This window comes from Mobula hypostoma, chromosome 6, assembly GCF_963921235.1.
Source record: "Mobula hypostoma chromosome 6, sMobHyp1.1, whole genome shotgun sequence".
Taxonomy (NCBI): domain Eukaryota; kingdom Metazoa; phylum Chordata; class Chondrichthyes; order Myliobatiformes; family Myliobatidae; genus Mobula; species Mobula hypostoma.
In genome coordinates this window covers 147,218,364-147,240,248 of record NC_086102.1, presented here as the reverse complement: position 1 = coordinate 147,240,248, position 21,885 = coordinate 147,218,364, and the positions used below count along the sequence as shown (strand labels likewise).

At 39.4% G+C, this 21,885-nt stretch overlaps 1 protein-coding gene across 3 annotated transcripts in view; it reads right to left on the bottom strand.

Moving 5' to 3' along the window:
* The window catches only part of pgap1 (post-GPI attachment to proteins inositol deacylase 1), a 114,693-nt gene that overhangs the window by 6,610 nt on the left and 86,198 nt on the right, over positions 1-21,885 (bottom strand). For all 3 annotated transcript variants that reach the window (XM_063051947.1, XM_063051948.1, XM_063051949.1), the window contains 5 exons: positions 20,816-20,906; positions 20,527-20,724; positions 14,457-14,592; positions 8,788-8,838; positions 1,332-1,570 (listed from right to left, as the gene is read on the bottom strand). In XM_063051947.1, the coding sequence (XP_062908017.1) occupies positions 1,332-1,570; positions 8,788-8,838; positions 14,457-14,592; positions 20,527-20,724; positions 20,816-20,906 (715 nt within the window). The remainder of the gene's footprint in view (positions 1-1,331; positions 1,571-8,787; positions 8,839-14,456; positions 14,593-20,526; positions 20,725-20,815; positions 20,907-21,885) is intronic.

Genomic DNA, 21,885 nt, shown 5'->3' with positions numbered 1-21,885 from the left:
CAAACTGAGCATCATTGAGCAAGCTATTGATGAGCTGGAGCTGCTTTAGGAAACATGACTTTGTAGTGACCCAATGGCTGGGAATTCCTACGTCCTTCCAGGATCAAGAACCCATGAAAGCTAGATGATGATCCTTTACCAATTCAGAGTTAATGTTTCAAATATTCATGTGAAATGAAGAAATTATTAATTATACCATTTCAAAATTTCAATTGGAACAGATTTTGAATGTTTCTGAATGTCAGGTTGTATTTCAGAAATCTGCACCAAAGATGTATTCAGCAATTTTGTGTGCAGTTGCTTGTTCTGATCCATTCGTGCAGCTAGGGCTTGGCACTATAGAGTCCTGTCCGTGAGGTACGGGATGCTCTCAGCAAACAATTACATCCTCTGCATCTCAAGTGCACAAGAAACAAGGTGGCAAATGCTGATTCTGAAGACACTCTGTGCCATCATGTTTTGTCAGTTCATGACTTGCCATTTCACAGGGAAGTTAAAAGTTAGTCACACAGCTGTGAACACGGAGTAAGATACAGAATGGAGCAGATAAGGACAGTGAATTTCTCTTCCTGAAGGACATCAATAAATCAATTTTCTTTTTGGCAGTTTCATGGTTAATCATGGGAAGTCGAGGGAACACAGTCAATTCTCGTCGAGGGATCAGCAGTGGAAAGGATGAATAGTCTCAAGTTCCTGGGTGTGAACCTCCCTGAAGGTCTATCCAGGGTCTAAAGTATTGATGCAGTTACAAAGGAGGCACATCAGCGCTATATTTCATTAAGAGTTTGAGGAGATTTGGAATATTACCAAAGACTCCAGCAAATTTCTACAGATGTACAGCGGAGACCATTCTAACTGGTTGCATCATTGGAGAGGCCACTACAAAGGACTGGAAAAAGCTGCAGAGGATTGCAAACTCAGTCAACTTCATTAGGGGCACTGGCCTCCCCAGCAGAGGACATCTTCAAAAGCCGATGCCTCAAAAAGGTGGCATCCATCCTCATCACTGAGGGCATGCCCTCTTCTTACTGCTACCATCACGGAGGAAGAACTTCTTCCCCTCCGCCAACAGATTTCTAAGTGGACAATGAACCAACCCATAAACACTACCTCGCTGTTTTGCTGTTTGTACTATTTATTTTTTTCATTTTTTTTAAAATTGTAATTTATATTTGTATTTTTATGTATTGCACTGTACTGCTGTCACAAAACAACAAATTTCATGACATATGTCAGTGATGTTAATCCTGATTCTGACCTTCCAAATGGTTATCTTCTTGAAACATGAAAGATTCTTGTCACCTAAACTGCTAGAAAAAAAGATACCTTACCTGAGATTTTTTACCCAATAAATAAGTGAAGGTGCACTGAATAGTATGATCCAGTTCAGCAAATGTAGGATCGTAACATGAATCTTAAGAGTGTCAAGTGCATCATCAACATCCGAAACTGATAGCAGTTTATGATTATCTAGGTTTTGCTGATCTAATTCTTCAGCCACTCCAGATTTGTCTTCCTCTTCCTTTGCTGTGGAAGTCATTGCAACTCTCTTTACAGTTTCTTGTGGTGCCTGCAAAACAAATAATTTGATTATTACCAAAATGTTTAAGAAATATTACACAAGGTAATTTAATAAGAACATTCAACTCAAAACACCATAAGACCATAAAATATCGGAGCAGAATTAGGCCATTTGGCCCTTCAAATCTGCTCTGCCATTTCATCATGGCTGATCCAATTTTCCTCTCAGCCCCAATCTCCTGCCTTCTCCCCATATACCTCATGCCCTGACCAATCAAGAATCTATGAATCTCTGCCTTAAATATACATGAAGACTTGGCCTCCACAGCTGCCTGTGGCAAAGAATTCCACAGTTTCACCACTGTCTGTCTACTGAAATTCCTACTCATCTCCATTCCATAAGGACACTCCTCTATTCTCAAGCTGTGTTCTCTGGTCTTAGACTCTCCCACCATAGGAAACATCCTCTCCACATCCATTCTATCAAGTGCCTTATAAAGCCTCAGCATCACATCCTTGCTCTTGTACTATTCTAGATCTCTTGAAATGAATATTAACATAGCATTTGCCTTCCTCACCACTGACTCTACCTGCAAGTTAACCTTCAGGACGTTCTGCACAAGGACTCCCAAGTCCCTCTGCATCTCAGATTCCTGGATTTTCTCCCCGTTTAGAAAATAGTCCGCACATTTACTTCTACTACTAAAGTGCATGACCATGCATTTTCCAACATTACATTTCATTTACTACTATTGTCCTAATCTGTCCAAGTCCTTCTGCATCCTACCTATTTCCTCAATACTACCTGCCCCTCCACCAATCTTCGTACCATCTGCAAACTTGGCAACAAAGCCATCTATTCCATCATCTTGGGGTCCAATATCTACTTTTTCCTCTCTTTTACACTTCATGTATCTGAAGAAACTTTAGTTATCCTCTTTGATATTACTGGCTAGCTTACTTTCATATTCCATCTTTACCTTCCTAATTACTTTTTTAATTCCCTTTACTCCACTGTAATACTGATACATCTGACTTTAGCTCTTCCTTCTCAAATTTCAGGGTGAATTCAATCATAATATGATCACTTGCCCCGAAGGGTTCTTTTATCTTAAGCTCTCCAATCAATTCTGGTTCATTGCACAATACCCAATCCAGAATAGCTGATCCCCTCATGGGCTCAACCACGATCTGCTCTAAAAAGCCATCTGATAGGCATTCTAGAAATTCCCCCTCTTGCGATCCAGCACCAACCTGATTTTCCCAACCTACCCGCATATTGAAATCCCTGATGGTTATTGTAATATTGTCCTTTTGGCATGCATTTTCTATCTCCCGTTGTAATTTGTAGACCACATCCTTACTACTGTTTGGAGGTCTGTATACAACTCCCATCAGGGTCCTTTTACCCTTTCAGTTCTTTAGCTCTATCCACAATAATTCAACACCTTACGTCCCTGTGTCACCTCTTTCTAATTATTTGATTTCATTTTTTACCAAAAGAGCAGCACCACACCCTCTGCTTGATGAGAGAACTTCAAGCTGTTAACAGAGGTTTGCCTTAATTTCAGTGAAAATGAAGATTTCAGGAGAACAAATTCCAATACAGAATCAACATGTTGGCATATTTGAGTTAGTAATGTTGTAGAATTATTACATGGGATTATGCAGGACACAATCCACGTGTTCGGCATACTTTGCATTCCACTAAATATGGCTATTCAATATTAAACTTCTAAACAAGGAACGGTCTTTCTTTTAATTAAGCTTGATTGGGATGACGAGGACAAAGAATAAATACTTCAAGAAATGATGTTAGAAAGCAATGAATGACTCCTCTAAGAGTCTGAGGTCTCTCACCAATTATAGGCACAAACTGCAAGACATCTGCTCTACCTAATGGCCATCTAAAATACTTCCACATTTATCTTTTGCAAACTTTTGTCCAATTTTAGAGGGATCTGAGGCAGTTGGGACTAGCTTAGATGGGAATCTTGGTAGGCATGGACCAGTTAGGCGTAGAATCTGTTTCCCTGCTGTATGACTCAATCAATGACTTCTCCTTAAAAGTAGCAAGATGCCAAACATTTTTATTTAACATCAACAATATACATATTGTTTTAAGGCTGTAATTATATCTTCCCAAAATGCTGTTAAAATCATGCAGAGTTAACTGAAATCAAACATCACCCCTTTTCCTCATATTTATTTGCAAGGTACTTCCAAAGGAACAATAGGAAAGCAGTGCCAAATTAACCAAAAAGTAAATTTATATTCCAGCTACCAGTCAAAATCATATGTAATCCTAACTCAGTGGCTTGTTTCCATTCTCCTTGTAGGAAGATGCCCTGGGTCAGAAAATCCTACTTCCTAATCATTTCAACAAGACTATGCTACATGTCCAAAGTATGCACTCAGTGGCTAATTTATCAGCTACCTCTTCTACCTAATAAAGGGGCCACTGAGTGTATGATTGTGGTCTTCTGCTGCTGTAGCTCATCCACTTCACTCAAAGTGTTGTGCGTTCAGAGATGCTCTTCTGCATGCCACTGTTGTAACATGTGGTTATTTGAGCTACTGTTGCCTTCCTGTCTGTTTGGCCATTCTCCTCTGACCTCTCTCATTAACAAGGTGATTTAGTTTTTCACACCATTCTCTGTAAACTCTTGAGACTGTTGTGTGTGAAAATCCCAGGAGATCAGCAGCTTCCAAGATACTGAAACCACCCTGTCTGGTACCATAAGTCGTTCCACCGTCAAAATCACTTGGATCACATTTCTTTCCTATTCTGATATTTGGTCAACTGAACCTCTTGACCAGTTCTGCATGTTTTTATGCACTGAGTTGCTGCCACAAGATTGGCTGATTAGATATTCATATTAACAAGCAGATGTACGTAATAAAGTGGCCACTAGATATACATCAGATATCTGGAGAAAAATTTAATCTTGCACTTGAAATACACATCATGTGAAATCATATCAGAATGCACTCTGGAAACTGTGCCTTTAGTGCCCAAGATACGTGCAGATCCAGGTGCAACTCCAGTCAACAAGAAAATAATCAGAGGAACTATTGATGCTGGAGACGTAAAATAATAACTAAAAATGCTGGGAACACGCAACAAGTCAGGCAACATCACAAGAGAAAAAGTTAATATTTCAGATTTGAGACCATTCATTAGAACTGTCAACTATGACAGAACCAATGAAGGCAGCTTAGTATTGCAGTAACACTGGTATCCGTCTAATGTAAAAAAAATTCCTAAAATTCATCTACTGCAAGCATATTCTTATTTACCACCCTTCTCTTTATCAGAATCATCTGTAAAATGTTAAGTGTTGTGGTTGGACCAATAGGTGTCATGAACTCATTGATTATCTCAGTTTGGATCCTACCAAAGCCACCAAGTTCCTGATTTCACTGCAGCATTACTGTTGAAAAACAGCCGAATTCCACAGCTGAGGTGAGAGTGACTGTCTGACATCAAAGCAGCATTCACCCTATCTAGCAACAAGCCCTCAAGTAATTGAACTGGGACCTAAAGACGATGGAATTGTATCAAGCAAAATGGGAAATGTGACGCTCTGCAGGAGGTATTCAGATCAGTGTCCTTGGCTAAACATCTTGGGCAATTTCCATTCGCAATGTTAAAAATGGGAATTTGTCAAATTTCCATGGCATCTTATGACAGGTTGAGACCCTGCAGCAAAAACTGGACAATACTTGGGCATAGGCTGACAAGTGACAAGTAACATGCAGGCCATACAAATATCAGCAATGACTATCTTCAAAAGAATCTAATCAACCTTCAAGATATTCAACAGTAATACCATTATCAAAACACCCATCAACATCTGAATTCTTACCGATTAGAAATTGGGACAGCCACATAATCACAGTAGTTATAACCCATATAAAATAATAGGGTTGTTGTAATGGGGGATTTCAACTTCCCAAATATAAACTGGGTCCTTCATAGTGCAAGGAGTTTAGACAGGGCAGAATTTAAGTGTATCTTGGAAGATTTTTTACATCGAGAGGTGAGGGTGTACTGGATCTGGTGTTGGGAAATGAGCCTGGTCAGATGACTGACCTTTTAGTGGGTGAACAGTTAGGGAAGAGTGACCACAACTCCTTAACTTTCAGGATAGCTATAAGGACAGATATGGTACTTGAGGGAGTGTTTTAAATTGGAGTAGACAAATAACAAGAGCACAAGACTGGAACTAAGAGTTAAGTGGAAACACCTTTTTCTGGCAAGTCCTCATCAGATTTTGGAGGGTGTTTAAAGATCAATCGCATGGAGTACAGGAGACGTATACTCCTGTTAGAAGGAAGGACGCGGATGGAAAGATAAGAGAACCTTGGATGTCCAGAGAGGTAATAAATTCAGTCAAGAAGACTGGCAAAGAATACAGCATGATATAGATCAGTTGCAGATATGGGCAGAGAAATGGCTTATGGAGAGGGTGCAGAAGAGGTTTACCAGGATACTGCCAGGTTTAGAGGGCATTATGGGAGGCTGGATAAACTTGGGTTGTTTTCTCTGGAGCAGTAGAGGTTAAGTGGAAATCTGATAGAGGTTTATAAGATTAAATATAGAGCAGACAGTAGGTATCTTTTTCCCAGGGTTGAAATGTCTAATACCAGAGGGCATTCATTGAAAGTAAGAGGGGGTAGGTTCAAAGAGGATGTGAGGGGTAAGTTTTTTTTTACTGAGAGAGTGGTAGATGCCTGAAATGCACTGCCTGGTAAGTTGGTAGAGGCAAATACATTAGAGACTTTTCCGAGATGTTTGCCTAGGCACATGGATGTAAGGAAGATGGAGGGATTAGTGTTTGGGTTTTTTTGATTTGATGTTCAGCACAACAGTGTGGGCCAAATGGCCTGTTCCTGTACTGTACGTTCCACCACCTAAAAGGACCATCGCACATGCTTGGGAACTGCCTTTACGTTCTCCTCAAAGTTACACAACTTTTAAAATTGAATTTAATTTCCTTTCCTTCACAACATGAAATTGAAGCTTTTAATGTCCCTTACTAAAAGTACAGGTTATTCCAGATTACAGTTCAGGTAAAGAAATTCACACTTATGGAATTCACAAATCATGATAAAAAAATTTGACATACGGAATAAAAATCCTCTCTTATGGAGTTTATGTGAAGAAGGGAAACCCAAAGCATATGGAGAGAACTGAATTAGTTTACCAACAATTTGAGGCTGCAAGTTCACACAAAGGGTAGTCACTTAAGGCATTTACTTTGGAAACTGACAAGTCAATCTTTTTATATTGATACTTGTGCAACAAAACCATCAACCAATGTAGCACCTATATTTAATTAGTTAAAACAGCAACATTCTTTTGTCTACCTACAACACATCAGAATGCTCTTGACTACAGGTTGCATGCTTGTGTGGTCACTACTGTCGAAGAAGAAGCTTTCTGTAGGAACTCATCTCCACTTGTAACATGGGATTCAAAGGGAATAAAGTGTCTGCTACAGAGAATTGAGATACCAGTGTTTTTCTTGGAATGCAAACCCCTCCCCTGCTCAACCCATAATGTAGGGATCACCTGAACATTAAACAACAGATAGCAGCTATTCGAGACAACTTCCCATAGCCTTCTCTAAAGCATTTAAGGGTGAACATTAAAAAAAAATTATCTTGCTGGTGATGCCAACATTTATTGGCAAGTTCAAAGAAAATTTTGTTTTGTTTCATTCCAGAGTTAGGTTGGGCTAAAAAAGATAAACTAAAATTAATTTTTTAAATAATCAGAATTCAGGATCACACTATTCATTAAATTTCATAAATTGGATTTTAGAATGACTATCAGAGAGATGAAAATTATCTCTATTATTAAATGGATTCAATAGACTAAACAAAAACCAACTAAAGTTTTCACAAACATAGTGAATGAGTAAATTGCCTGATGCGTTTTCTAATAATTTTTTAAAAGCAGATTGCATGATAAGGTGATAACAAATCTTGAAAATTCAATTTTACAGTTGTATGGTCTCACTTCCTAAGAGGACAGTTAGTTTTAGAGATTTATTCATTCTGGTTTATAGTTTGAATATCTAAGAACTTATTAATCTGTTAGCTGAACAGCATGCCTTATTGCCACAGCCATCCAGTGAAGCAGCAGCACACAAGGGCTGTGTACACCTCAGGCAGCAGATCTTGTGGCTTTGCCAGAGATTATTCTGATGGCCTTTTGCCAACTCACCGTGGTCAGAGACATTTAAAAACAGTTCAAAGAGAGCAAAATAATTAAAAATGAGAAGTAAATAGAAAAGTTGATCATAAGATTGACTTCATGTCCTATAAATTAACTAAAATCTTTAAGAGGAATTTTTATTTTCAAAAATTGGGGATATCCATCCCACTGAACTGAATGGTGCTGTGTTTACATATGCCAGCCTTAGAGTGAGGTGCATGCATTCCTCCAGCTCAGGAGATATGTGGTCCTCGCCCAGATTTAGTGCTGCTCAGCTGCAGTGTAGGAGGGCAGATACATTTCTGACTTCTGTGCACATCATGGATATCAACAAAGAGCACTGAGGTGGAAATTGAGACTAACAAAGTGTATCAGTTAAGGCAGTGACATAAGTGACTTAAAATGTAACTATGGCATCCTCCATTGACAGAATTCTCATATATATATTCCAGAACAACACCTATTCCCTTAATTTATAAGTGTATAGTCCAAGAAATAGCCCAGAGCAACATGTCATTTCAACAGAAAGGTAAAGTGGAATTATGGAGCCTTGCCAAAACCCGTCTTGTTAAAATCTTACATGGGGAAAGTATGATTTTTTATTACATTATTCTTTCCTCATTAATGTTAATTGCCTGTAGACAGAATATGTACATCCTACAGTTATAATGAAATAGTTCTTGCAAATTTCAAACACTTTCAAAATTCTAAGATAAAGCAATGCTGTCTGCTGGATGTATTCAACAAACTGCAGTTTTCAAAGGTATACTAATTTATTCCAACTAATTGCAGGCTCTTATATACTGAGTCAATGACTATTTCATAGGTTTTTGTCACTGAGGTAACCTCACACACAGACTGTAAAATACCAGAAAAAGCATCATGCAACCCATCACCACCAGCGCAGAAAGAGCAAGAAGCAGTGACAAGATGTTTCTTTTTGTCCAGGGCGCAGTGGCAGCATCCTGTAAGAGAGCAGTGCCTAAAGCTACTCACAGCTTAAGTACTAAAAATAAAGAGGGAAAAAAACACAGCCTTACCAAATTAAGAATACCTTTCATTGTTTGCACTGTAGCTTGCAGGCGGAGGACCTGAGGAGGAAAAAAGAAGCACATTAATTAAATATTCAATTATAACAATTCAGTTATTATCCACTAATTTTTGACACACTAAAATCCCTCCATTTAAAATATCTACAAAAATATTGGGAACTGTTACTTCTGTTATATACTGCATTATTTAAAAGACTGAAAAATATTCATCAGATAAATTATTTTATTTTTCGGAATGTAATAGCCATCCTATTTATGTTCATTGCTGTATCAGTGCTGGCTCATGAACAGTTAAGAAATGTAGGGTTATCTCTTCCAAAAATTAGCAGGATTAGCACTTGAAAAGGCACAGCCTACACGGCAATAGACTAAGAAAAGTAAGATAAACATTTTTGACCTGAAGTAACTCCTTACTTTATATAATTCTAAGACTGAAAGGAATGTAATCTACATATTTGATATGGTGGATGTTTCTTGACAGATTCTCTCAAGCACTTTCAGCAACAACACTGCACGATACAAAAGATAATATGTGCTGCAGGATCCCATATAAAGGCAAGAATTTTTATTAAGAAAGAAAAAGAATGCATTTCTGACAAAGTCCCTAAAATGCTTCACATTCCTGAAGGCAGCAAAGATCAGGATACTTGGAAAGGGACTGAAAGATATAATGAATACCCACTTTGTCGAGTAGTTAAAGGTCATCAAGAGAAAAAGACCTATTATTAGACTGTAAGATTATTTAAGCATAACAGTAAAAAAAGCAATGAAAGCTAAGTCAGAAGGACTGCGCTTCATTGAACCAAAATTAGCAGAAAAAAAGACAACGTTAAAGTAAACAAATGAAAACCAGAAATATGATTTTTGATGATACGTTAAATGAGTACTTCCTCCAAAAAATGTAACTCATATGTAATGATAAAAAAGGACAAAATGTTGCACAGAAGGGAAGAAAATATTAAAGATAGGCTCATATTGGTGAAAATAAACAAGTTCCCAGCAAGTGATGGCACACTGCTTTTACAGGCAGAGTGCGAGAAACAAGCAGAGATCTCGAGGGAGATGACAAGCACTGATGCCAACAGATGGGAAGCAGAGCAAAATGGTTGAAAAAGAGGGATGGGGCAATATTACAGAGCAACCAGAACATGAGAAACAGATTATTATGTTTACGTTTAAAAAGGGTAACAAAACAGCAGGGCAAATGCAGACTTATCAGTTTGTGCCAAATAACACAACCAATTAATTAGGAGCAAACTTTAGGATTATCTGGACATTCATTAGCTACAAACTGCAGTCAAATATGTAACTTCCCCTTTGCAGCCTGATCTACTGTGTATCTCTCAGTGTTTTCTTTTTTATTTCATATCCTTAGCATCAATCCTGTTTGTCTAGATTCCGTCTTAGAGGATAATAACCAAGTGCATTTTGGCAGCATGATAGTGAATCTAGACTTTCAAAGCATACAACAATGTTCTGCATAAAAGAACTACATTCAACCTGAAAGCATTAAATATTCAAGATATATTTTGGAAATTTATATTAGAAAAAAATTGTTTCCAATTACAATAACAGTGCCTATAAAAAGTATCCAACCCCCCCCCCCCACCTTTGGAAATTTTCATTATCTTAAGTTACTTAAGGTCAGAAAGCATAAGCCAGTTAACTACAGGCCAGTGTGCCTCGTGTCAGTGGTAGCAAAATTATTGGAGAAGATCCTAAGGGACCTTTTAGACATTTGACAAGGCAGAAGAGGATTAAGGATAGTCAACGTGACTTTGTGCAAGGGGAATCCTGCTGTCCTAATTTGATTGAGTTTTTTTGCGAGGTAACTAGGAAGACCAACAAAGACAGGGCAGTAGAAGGCTAGTCCAAAAGATTAAGGCACATGCGATCCATGATTAATGGAGGGAACTTGGGATTGAAACCCACAGTTCCCTGAAAATGGCAACACGAGTAGAATGGGTTGTGAATCAGATACAATCACCACATTTAAAAGACATTCAGGTATGCATATACACTCAGTGGACACTTTATTAGGTACACCTGCTCATTACTGCAATATCTAATCAGCCAATCATGTGGCAGCAGCTCAGAGCATAAAAGCATGCACACATGGTCAAAAGGTTCAGTTGCTATTCAGACCACACATCAGAATAGGGAAGAAATGTGATCTAAGTGACTTCAAACGGTGGAATAATTGTTGGTGCCAGATGAGGTAGTTTAAGCATCTCAGACACTGCTGATCTCCTGGGATTTTCATGCACAACAGTCTTGAGAGTTTACAAAGAATGGTGCAAAAAGTGAAACAACATCCTGTGGGCAAAAACACCTTGTTAGTGAGAAAGGCCAGAGGAGAATGGCCAGTTTGGTTCAAGATGACAGGAAGGTGGCAGTAACTCAAAAAACCACGCGTTACAACAGTGGTGTGCAAAAGAGCATCTCTGAAGTCAAAACCTTGAAGTGCATGGGCTACAGCAACGGAAGACCACCAAGTGGCCACTTTATTAGGTGCAGGAAGTGTCCAATAAAGTGGGTACTGAGTGGAAATAGACAGGGTGTAGCAAGGTAAGAAACTAATACAATTAAATGTGAGCAATATAGATGGGTAAAGAGGAGATCGTGGACATAGTAGGGTGAAGGGTTGTTTTTATGCTAGCAACTCTACTGCACAACAAATGATATCCTGTAGATTTGACAAATGCTGTTGAAATAGCTAAGAGTAAACGTAGCCAAGAACTTCAATTCTTAGCGTGGCACAAAATATCCACTCATTGGGGAACAACAATCAAGAAAGACAACCAAATGCTAAGCTACAGAATCAAAATAGTAGAATACACGTCAATGGGATGTATCATCAATCTGCCTGGTGCCTTTGTAACATATCATCACAAGGTTTGTCTCGTTCTGAGCAGTGTGACAAAATAATTAACTGCAGGGAAAAGGTAAATCAGGCATATTATTTTTAATTAAATTCAAAGGGTTGATTATGTTCATTCTTTTAAAGTGTAAATTTTGAAAATTACTTCAAGGACAATCATATAGAATGCAAACGAAGTAATGAATACTACTTGAACGGAATGAAATGGGCAGCCCAGCAGCGTGGTCTTTACTGCCCCAGTGACCTGGGTTCATTTCCCTCCTCGGTCTGTGAGGAGTTTGTACATGCTCCTGATGACTGTGTGGGTTTCCTCGGGGTGCTCCAGTTTCCTTCCACAGTCCAAAGGTTGGTTGATTAACTGCCCTGTGATTAGGCTAGGGTTAAACTGGGGGCTGGTGGGCAGCATGGCTTGAAGGGCCTGTTCTGTGCTGTATCCCAATAAATAACATTTAAAAAAAATTAAATTGAACTCAACAGCCTGGATTATCTTTACTTGTTATGTGGCCAACTGGTCAAAACAGATACAAGACATTTATTCAGATGACGACTTAACCCATTAATGGTTACTAGTTTAAATAAGAGATAATAATTCATCTTAAATGTGTCAATTATGGCTACATCAGAGTTTAATACCTCAAGAAAAATCTGGGACAAATAGTAATTTTAATTTTGAAAGGAAGAGACAGAAAGTAAACATAAGGATTCAAAAAGATGGTATACCTTGTGGTTCTTACTTGGAAAAGTGTCATGTTGACCTTTGCACTCAGAATAAGCAATACATTGCAAGGTGAACACAAGACAAACTGATGGATTTCTGTCTGAATGAGCCAAATCAAGATGAACTGCCTTCTTGTCTACTTCTATGTTCTTGTGACATGGAATCTTAAAAAGCACCAAGTGCAGCTCAGTCAACATTAATCACTGAAGATGGAACATAAACCTGGAGTCTTCAGTCCCTGAGGCTCAGAAGAAACAATTGAGCCATGGGGGGTGGGGGGGGGGAAATCAAACCCGAACAATTCTGTGCATGCTTCGAACAGGAGGGAACGGGTATGGTATCTCCCACTCTGACAGTCTCCAGTGAACCTGAATCTGCTGTCACCAGCGTGGATGTAAATTAGTCTTCTGGATGGTGAACCTGTGAAAAGCATTAGGTCCAGATGTTGTCCCTGGCCATATCCTTAGATCCTGTACAGATCAGCTGGCAGGGGTATTTGGAGATAAGTTTAACCTCTCCCTGGGGCAGGATTAATGACTACTGCCCGCTGGCTTGAATATCTACCAATATGAAGTACTTTAAGAGGCTGGTCATGACACGAGCTTTCCAGACAACTTCAACCCACTTACATTTGCCTACCACCGAAACAGGTCTACGTCAGATTTCATCTCCTTACCCCTACACTCTATGGAAATATTCTGATAAAGACCACAGAAAGTGATGCTAGGAAGTTAGAAGTCAAACATTCATCTGCACAAAAGAACCAAATGAAGAGAAGATGCTAAGTGAAGAGAGGCTAGGCGAAACAAGAGGGATTAGCCACTACTTCAGTGAGTGAACCGTGCTAAGTATGTTTAAAAAAAAATTCCTTCCTCCCACATTATTTTGAAGATCTTCCAATACTTATCACAATATCCTAAACACAATTGTTTTACCTCTAGTATTTTAAATTAAGTGGAAAGAGAAACAATTTCAGGCCCAGGACCCTTTACCAGAGTGGAAAAGAAAGAAATGTAATTTTAAGTGGAAGAGAGTGTGTAGGAGGGCTGTGGTTCGAACAATGGGAATTCCTCTGATAGGCAAGACTGGATCACCTAATGTGGCAGAATATTCAAAAAAAAAGGAAGAACTAAGCCAAAACTATGGTGGCTAAAAATGGCCAGATGGCATACAAACAGAAGAGAGGAAGTCATTTAAAGTTTGAGTAGTTGATACTGAGTTTACAAGACTGCAACTTGTCCAAATAGAAGGTGCGACAATGTCCTTGGCTACATTCTGAGAGTATAGGAGGCACATGTGCAGAAAGGTCAAAGTGAGAGTGGGACAGTGAGTTAAAGTGACAGGCAACTGTAAGCTCAGGGTACTCCTTCAGGCTGAACGCAGTTGCTCTGTAAAGCAATCATTCAATCGGTGTCTGATTTTTTGTCAGAGCACAGGGGGCTGCAATGTGAATACTGAATGCAGTACATTAGACAAGATGAAGTGCAATGAAATGCTGTTTCACTTGGAAAGTCTGTTAGAGCCCCCTGTTTAATGAGAAAGGGAGGGGGTGAAAGAACAGGGATTCTGCTGCAATTGCATATAAAAATACCATTTGACAGGAATTGATAGGCAGGGACAGAAGAGTGGACCAGGGAGATATGAGAGTGTAACCTTTTGGAAATGCTGAAATGGAAGAGGTGGAGAATTTGTGTCTGGTGCTACAATCTTGTTGGAGCTGACCTGGAACATTAACAGTTAATTTTTCCACAAATGCTCTCTAACTTGCTGAAAGTCTCTAGCATTTTTAGTTTTATTTCAGATTCCCAGCACCTGCAGTTTCTTCAATTTTAACAAAATTAAGTGTCCCTATTAACAAATAAACTGAAGCAATTCAAAATATTTGGTCAATGTACTAAACTTTGGTTTCTTTAACTGGTTCAAAAGTCCTCTCACTAAATAAATGTTTTTTAGAAAAAAGTTAATTGACCTGTTTTCATTGTAAAGTTACAAGTTAGTTTTTAAACATTGTATAACTTGTGAACGATTGAACAAGACTAATTAATAAGTAATTATTACCTTTAAGAGATAGAGAAGATAACCAAATATGAGAGCAAGAGCACCACAGGTTGTCCAGATGATAACAAGTAGGAAAATCGTAAAACAGGAACTTTGAAGACTTATTAGCTCAGAATCTTTTTTAACAATTGATGGCCTGTAAGAATGGGAACAATGAAATACATTTGAGCATTTTCCAACATCACAACAATATTATAGTTGTTTCAAGAGCACATCTTGGCATTAGCCCCACACTGTCCCTCTGGTATGTTAGTCAATCCTGGTACATACACCAGATCACTAAAATTAATACAAAATTATTTAACTCTAATAGTAGAAATTTTCAGAATTGTTCAATGAAACCAGCAAATCTTTCACCTTGAGACAAGTTTCACAGTTTCAATGGGGTCTTCAATTTTAGTGTCATATTAATCACCTTTGCCCAAAGCAGTCTAATTATAAGACCATAATACAAAGAAGCAGAATTAGGCCAGTTGGCCCATCAAGTATACTCCGAACATTTATCTACAAACAGAAGTGGCATTCCAAAGATTCTGGCTATTAAACACTGGAGAGATATACTTAGAGTCAGAATGCATAGCCGCTTCTCAACATGGGTGCTGAGCCCATTGCTGTACACTCTGCTCACACATGACAGCACGGGCAAACACTCGAGTAATCACATTGGCAAGTTTGCCAATGACAAGACAGCGGTGGATCTAATCACCAACAACCATGACAGGAGAGATGGAGAGAGGGAGAGAGGGAGAGAGGGAGAGAGGGAGGGGGAGAGGGAGAGATAGGGGAGGGAGAGAGAGAGAGAGAGAGAGAGAGAGAGAGAGAGAGAGAGAAAGAAGGTGGAAAAGCTTCAGGCCTGATGCCAGGCAAATAATGTCAACAAGGCAAAGGAGAAGGTTATTGACTTCAGCAGAAATCACAGGCCTCCTCACATCAGTGGCACAGCAATGGAAACTGTGAGCAGTTTCAATTATTTCATTCTCCTCTATGCTTGTGTTCTTGAACTGACATTACACAATCTTGATTAAACACAAGGATTCAATAAAGACGACAAACTGCTATCGAAGAATCTGTGGACTGACCCCTACCCCTACCCCTAGGACCTTATGGACAATAAGACCATAAGATGCGGAGCAGAAATGGGCCATTCGGCCCATCAAATCTACTCTGTCATTCAGTCATGGCTGATACTTATGAAGCCTATTCTTCCACCTTACCAATCCAGAACCTAAATACACCCAATACCTTGACATCCACAGTCTCCTAGGGCAATGATCTCAAGAGATTCACCACCCTCTGGCTTAAGAAATTCTTTATTATCTCAGTTTTAAAGGGGTTTCCCTTTATTATGAGCTGTACCCCTGGATCCTACACTCTCCTACTAATGGCTAAAGAAATTCCTCCTTTCATAAAACATCCCTGTATTTTGGCACTGTGCCCTTTGACCATAGACTCCTCCACTGCAGGAAATATCCTCTCCATGCCCACACTATCCAGGCCTTTTAGTATCCCATAGGTTTCCATGATATCCCCCATCATTTTTCTGAACTCCAGTGAGTAGTGGCCCAGAAACTTCAAACACCCCTCATATGTTAAGCCTGGGATTAGTCTTGTGAACCTCTGCTGAACCAGAGCATCCTTCCATAGATATGGAGCCCAGACTTGCTCACAATATTCCAAATGCATTCCGACCAACACCTTATAAAGCCTCAGCAGTACATCCTTCCTTGTTTTACAGTGCAATGTAAGCCCATCTGGTCCTTCGAGCCACGCCATCCCATTAATTACACAACCCCGATTAATCCTAACCTAATCATGGGACAATTCATAAAGGACTGTGGGAGGAAACCAGAACACCCAGGGAAAACACACACATTCTATGCAGAGGACATACATAGACTCCTTTCAGAACAGCGTGGGAATTGAACTCCAATCTCTGGAACGCCCTGAGCTGTATTAGCTCCGAACTAAGCATTAAGCTACTGTGGTGCCCAGTTTCGACTATAGTCCTCTCAAATTGAATGCCTTCCTTACTACCAACTCAAAGTATATTTATTACTAATGCATACGTTACCATAAACTGCCTTGATATTCAACCTGCAAGGTAACCTTGACAGAATTCTGAAGACCCAAATCCCCTCGCAACTCTGATTTCCGAATTTTCTCCTCATTTAGAAAATAGTTCACACTTTTATTCTTCCAAAGTGCATAACTGCGCACTTTCAAACACTGTATTCCTTCTGTCACTTCGTTGCCCATTCTCCCAACCTGCCCAAATCCTTCTGTTGATTTTTTTTTGCCTCCATGGCTCTACCTTTCTTGGTAATGACTCTCTTGTAATGATTCCACATTTCTTGGTAATGTCTGCAAACCTGGACACAATGCCAACAGTTCCTTCATTCAGATCATTAACATATAAAGTGAAATGCTGCAGTCTCAACACGGACTCATGTTGAATTCCAAAAGTTATCAGCAGCCATCCTGAACAGGACCCCTTCATTCCCACTCTGTCTCTGCAAGCCAGATTATCCTCTATATATGCTTGTATGTAACTCTAATACCATGTCAAATATTGTTTAGCTTTCTGAAAATCAAAGTAAATGACACTCACCTACTCACCTTTGTCTAGTCTGCTTGTGACCCTCTTCAAAGAACTTTAACTGATTTGTCAAACAAGATCTTCCCTTAACAAAACCACATTTATGTCATCCTATTTTATCATATACTTTGAAGTCTAGTACTTTGAAATTTCATCCTTAATATTTGACTTTAAAATCTTACCTATCACCAAGGTCAGGCTAACTACCTCTCTCTTGCCTTTAAATAACTTAAAAGTACTTTTGGAATCCTCTTTAATATTATAGAATATTTTCCCTTGTATTTCATTTTCTCCTCTCTTATAGCTTTTATTAGTTGTCCTCTGCGGCTTTTAAAGGCTTCACAATGCCTTCTCCTCCTCCTAATATGCTGTTTCTTCCTTGGGATGGAATTATGCTATATCTCCAGAATTAGTCCCAGAAAGTAATTGTTGCTCCACCATCTTCACTACTAGGATTTCCTTCTGATCAACTCTGGTTTCTCACACACTCACACAAAAACACACACACGATGATTTCTGTTATATTATGGTTACAGCCTCCTAAAGGTTCCGTTACCTTCAGCTCCCTGATCAATTCCACCTCATCACATAACACCAGATCTGGAATTGCCTGCTCCCTGGTGGGCTCTAAAAAGTTATCTCGTAGACATTACACAAATTCCTTTCCTTGTAGCCCACTACCAACCTAATTTTCCCTGTGTACCTGCATATTGAATAATACATAATATAATGAAGTATTTCAATTAATGTAATTAAGAAGTTCTGGAGTTTAACATAAGGCACCTGACCAGCTGCCAATATAAATGCAACAGAACTCTTCAAAACATCTGAAAACATTTGGTTTGTCACCAAAGACTCTAGCAAATTTCTACAGATATACTGCGGAGAGAATTCTGACTGGTTGCATTACCACTTGGTCTGGAAGCTCCAACGCACAGGACTGAAAAAAGCCTCCCCACCACTGAAGACATCTTCAAAAGGCGATACTCAAGAAGGCGGCATCCATTGTTAAGGACCCTCATTATTACCCTCAGGGAGGAGGTACAGCAGCTTGAAAACCCATACTCAGTAACTTACGTAACCGCTTCTTCTTCTGTGCCATCAGATTCCTGAATGGTCCGTGAACACGACTTCACTATTGTGCTCTCTTTTGCACTATTATTGATTTTGTCAATATTCCTTATCATAACTTACAGTAATTTCTTATGTGTTACACTGTACTGCTGCCACAAAACAACAAATTTCATAACCTATGTCAGTGATAACACTACTTACTAACACTACTTGGAGTTTGGAGTTCAATTCCGATGTCACCTGCATTCTGCCCGTGGAATGTGTGGGTTTTCTTCGGATGCTCCAGTTTCCTCTCACAGTTCAAAGACATACTGGTTAGTAGGTTCACTGGTCATTATGAATTGTCCCATGATTAGGTTAGGGTTAATCAGTTGGGGGGGGTGGTAAGGGTTGCAGGGTGATGCAGCTCAAAGGGCCTATCCCACGCTGTATCTCTAAACGAATAAATAATAAATAGAAAAGAAAACAAATATCTGCTATGGGCAAAGCAAAAGTTCAAGTCCTTTTGTTTATTCACAGGTAATGAAAAAGCCAAGCACGACTTACTGAGTCATCAAATTGATGGCCAGTACCTTATTCCGTGTGATTCTTTATTACTGCAGCAAACATGAGATCAACTCATTCACAAATGATTTACAGCACTCTCACCTTTAAGCTGAAAACAAGTTTTGACCCAGATGATTTCTCATAGCTTTATTACTAAAATAAAACTTTGATTCTCTTTTCCCTTTCACTGCTCTCTTGGTTTCCCCAAGAGAGCAATTTGTTTTCTGTATTTTTGTCATGCATTTTCTTTTATTACCTTTCTTGCTTCTATTGACTCTTGCTCATTCCTTTACTTTGTAATTCTCCTCTCTGATCTACATGCAGTACATTGTGCTAATTGTATATTTCTCCTGCCCATTTCCAATTCATTAAGTGAACGGCAAAGCGAAACAGCTAAGGGCAGTTACTTTTAAACAATTCATTATTAATTACAGAACCGGGTGAAGTGAAATAATGCCATGAGAAGTCAATTTTATGCTACAGCTTGGTTGTGGTGACAGCTAAAGTGGTAGAACCTTGCCTTTTATAAAGCCCTTTTCTTAACTTTATTGAAGCCCAACTCAATTTGCAGACAACTAAAGTACTTCAACTAAGTACTTCAGATCTGTAACAACAGATATTACAAAGGAATCTCAGTCATTAGTTTACTGATAGCCAACCATCTGATTTTCAATATTCTCAAGATACACATAATTATAAGCAAAACGTCTCCTGATTTTGTGATCCTTCATGTGCACTTTGAAGTGCAGATGAGGCCTCAATGTACCCCCTCATCGGTCGGACATGCACTCTGAAAGTGGATTACTTCCTCTGTACAAGGGCTCTTCAGATTACAGTGTATGCTGGCGTTTCTAGCATGGAATTTAAATCCCACACATTCTAACACAAGAGGTGAGATCCTTTGAGGCAAAATGGACAGTGAAGTTTCAAAGAGGATTTCTACAATCATTCACACCACTCTATTACAAGAGTAGGTTCTAACACTGAAGCTTCTCAGCAGTGCACAAAGATTCACACTAAACACAGTAGGACCGTAGCTAGGCAACACACACAAAATGCTGCAAGAACTCAGCAGGCCAGGCAGCATCTATGGAAAAAAGTACAGTCAATGTACAAAGACCCTTTGGCAGGACTGGAGAAAAAAAGATGAGGAGTAGATTTAAAATGTGGGGGAAGGGAGGGAGAAACACAAGGTGATACGTGGAAATGGCTGGGGAGGGGTGAAGTAAAGAGCTGGGAAGTTAATTGGTGAAGCAGATACAGGGCTAGAGAAGGGGGAGTCCAACAGGAGAGAAAAGAAGGCCATGGAAGAAAGAAAAGCCGGGAGGAACACCAGAGGGAGGTGACGGGCAGTAAAGGAGATAAGGTAGGAGGGAAAAGGGGATGGGGACTAGTGAAGGAGAGGGCAATGGGGCGGGGGGGGGGGAATTAACGGAAGTTCGAGAAATCAATGTTCATTCCATCAGGTTGGAGGCTACCCAGATGGAATATAAGGTGTTGTTCCTCCAACCTGAGTGTGGCCTCATTGCAACAGCAGCAGAGAAGGCCATGGTTTGAATTATCGGAATGGGAATGGGAAGTGGAATTAAAATGGGTGGCCACTGGGAGATCCCACTTCTTCTGGCAGACGGAGCATAGGTGCTGTAGCGGTAACGTGATCAAACATTATAGTCTAGGCCAAAGAGGAGCTGCCTTCTTGGAATGTGATGGCCATTTTTAAATTCGTCCTCCACATCAGAAATATGCCTAATGATATGTTTAAATAACATTGCAGATTTATAAATAAGACCACAAAACTACAAAAATTACTGCAAATGTTTCTCTTGCCATCACTCACAGTTAATAAAAGCTTACCTGTGAAAGACTGACCACAAGAAGGAGAGCTGCTTTAGAAATAAACCAAAGAATATGCCATTCCAGTAGGCAATTGCTGTCCCAAACAAGAAAAGGAGAATAGAAATTGCTGTGTTGCCGATTCCTTGTTCATTTAAAATAAGGAGATCAATTTTAGGCAACATAAGAATTGACCATACATTCTCAAACCAGTCATATCTGTAAAACAAAAATATATCCCAAGCTTAGAAGCAGCAGCAAAACGAGCAGCAGAACAAACTTAAATTCCTTTTAATTCAAGAATGCTTACCTCAAAAGGAACACAGCAAGATTGGAAAATGGAATTACTTTGTATGGTTTTGCTGCAGCATTTAAAGCAATGCTGAAATCCAAACAGTGATCTATAGACAGAACAGAATCATGTTAAAAGAGCTCCTGATTGATTTCCAATTGCACTTTACATACCCTGTGTGAGGTATATTCTTTTGTACATGGCACCACAACATATAGCTATTGATCTAGGAATCCAGAGACGCAAATTTAAACATACTGAGGGAACTTAAGCATGGACAAGAAAGCTATTGACTTTTACAGTTACTGAAAGTCTACTAGATTATTCCAAAAATCAATCTGGCTCACTAATGCCATTCAATAAAAGAGAATTTATCTTCCTTGTTAGTTCAGCTTAATTGTTACTGTAAATCTAGGTGCAAATCTGAAAGTATGGGTTCATCCCCAGCAGATGTGTAACAGACTCTGATCTATGAGCTGTTCCTGGAGACATACACTGGGACAGACATCAAATGCTGCTTGAAGGTCATCAACTCAAAAGAACAAACAAGTTTTGGCCCTTTGGTCTGCCCGAAACTTGTTGGTCTTGCAGTGCGGTGAAATGCTTGAAAGGGAATGCTGCAGGCTGGTTCAGTTCGGACTGCACGAGTATGATTTGAGGGATGCACTGAAGTTACATGCAACCACGGCTAAGGTGAGAAGGGGAAGGACCACAGTGCAGGCTCCGTCTACCACTGCACACGGACGTGTGGTGTCAAGTTGGGTGGAGGAAACCTGAAGGGGCTGTGCAAGAGGGAATAGTGCTATGTTTGCTTATCCCTTTTTACCTTTAAAGTTTACACTACTGAATGTAATGTTTACAATGAATGTAAACATTTTTTGCACTTTCTTCCTTTGTGCATATATCATGAATAAAGTTTTTTTTCTTTTTAAAAAAAAGGAATCTAGAGCAAACAACACACATCAAAGTTGCTGGTGAACGCAGCAGGCCAGGCAGCATCTATAGGAAGAGGCGCAGTCGACGTTTCAGGCCGAGACCCTTCGTGACGAAGGGTCTCGGCCTGAAACGTCGACTGCGCCTCTTCCTAT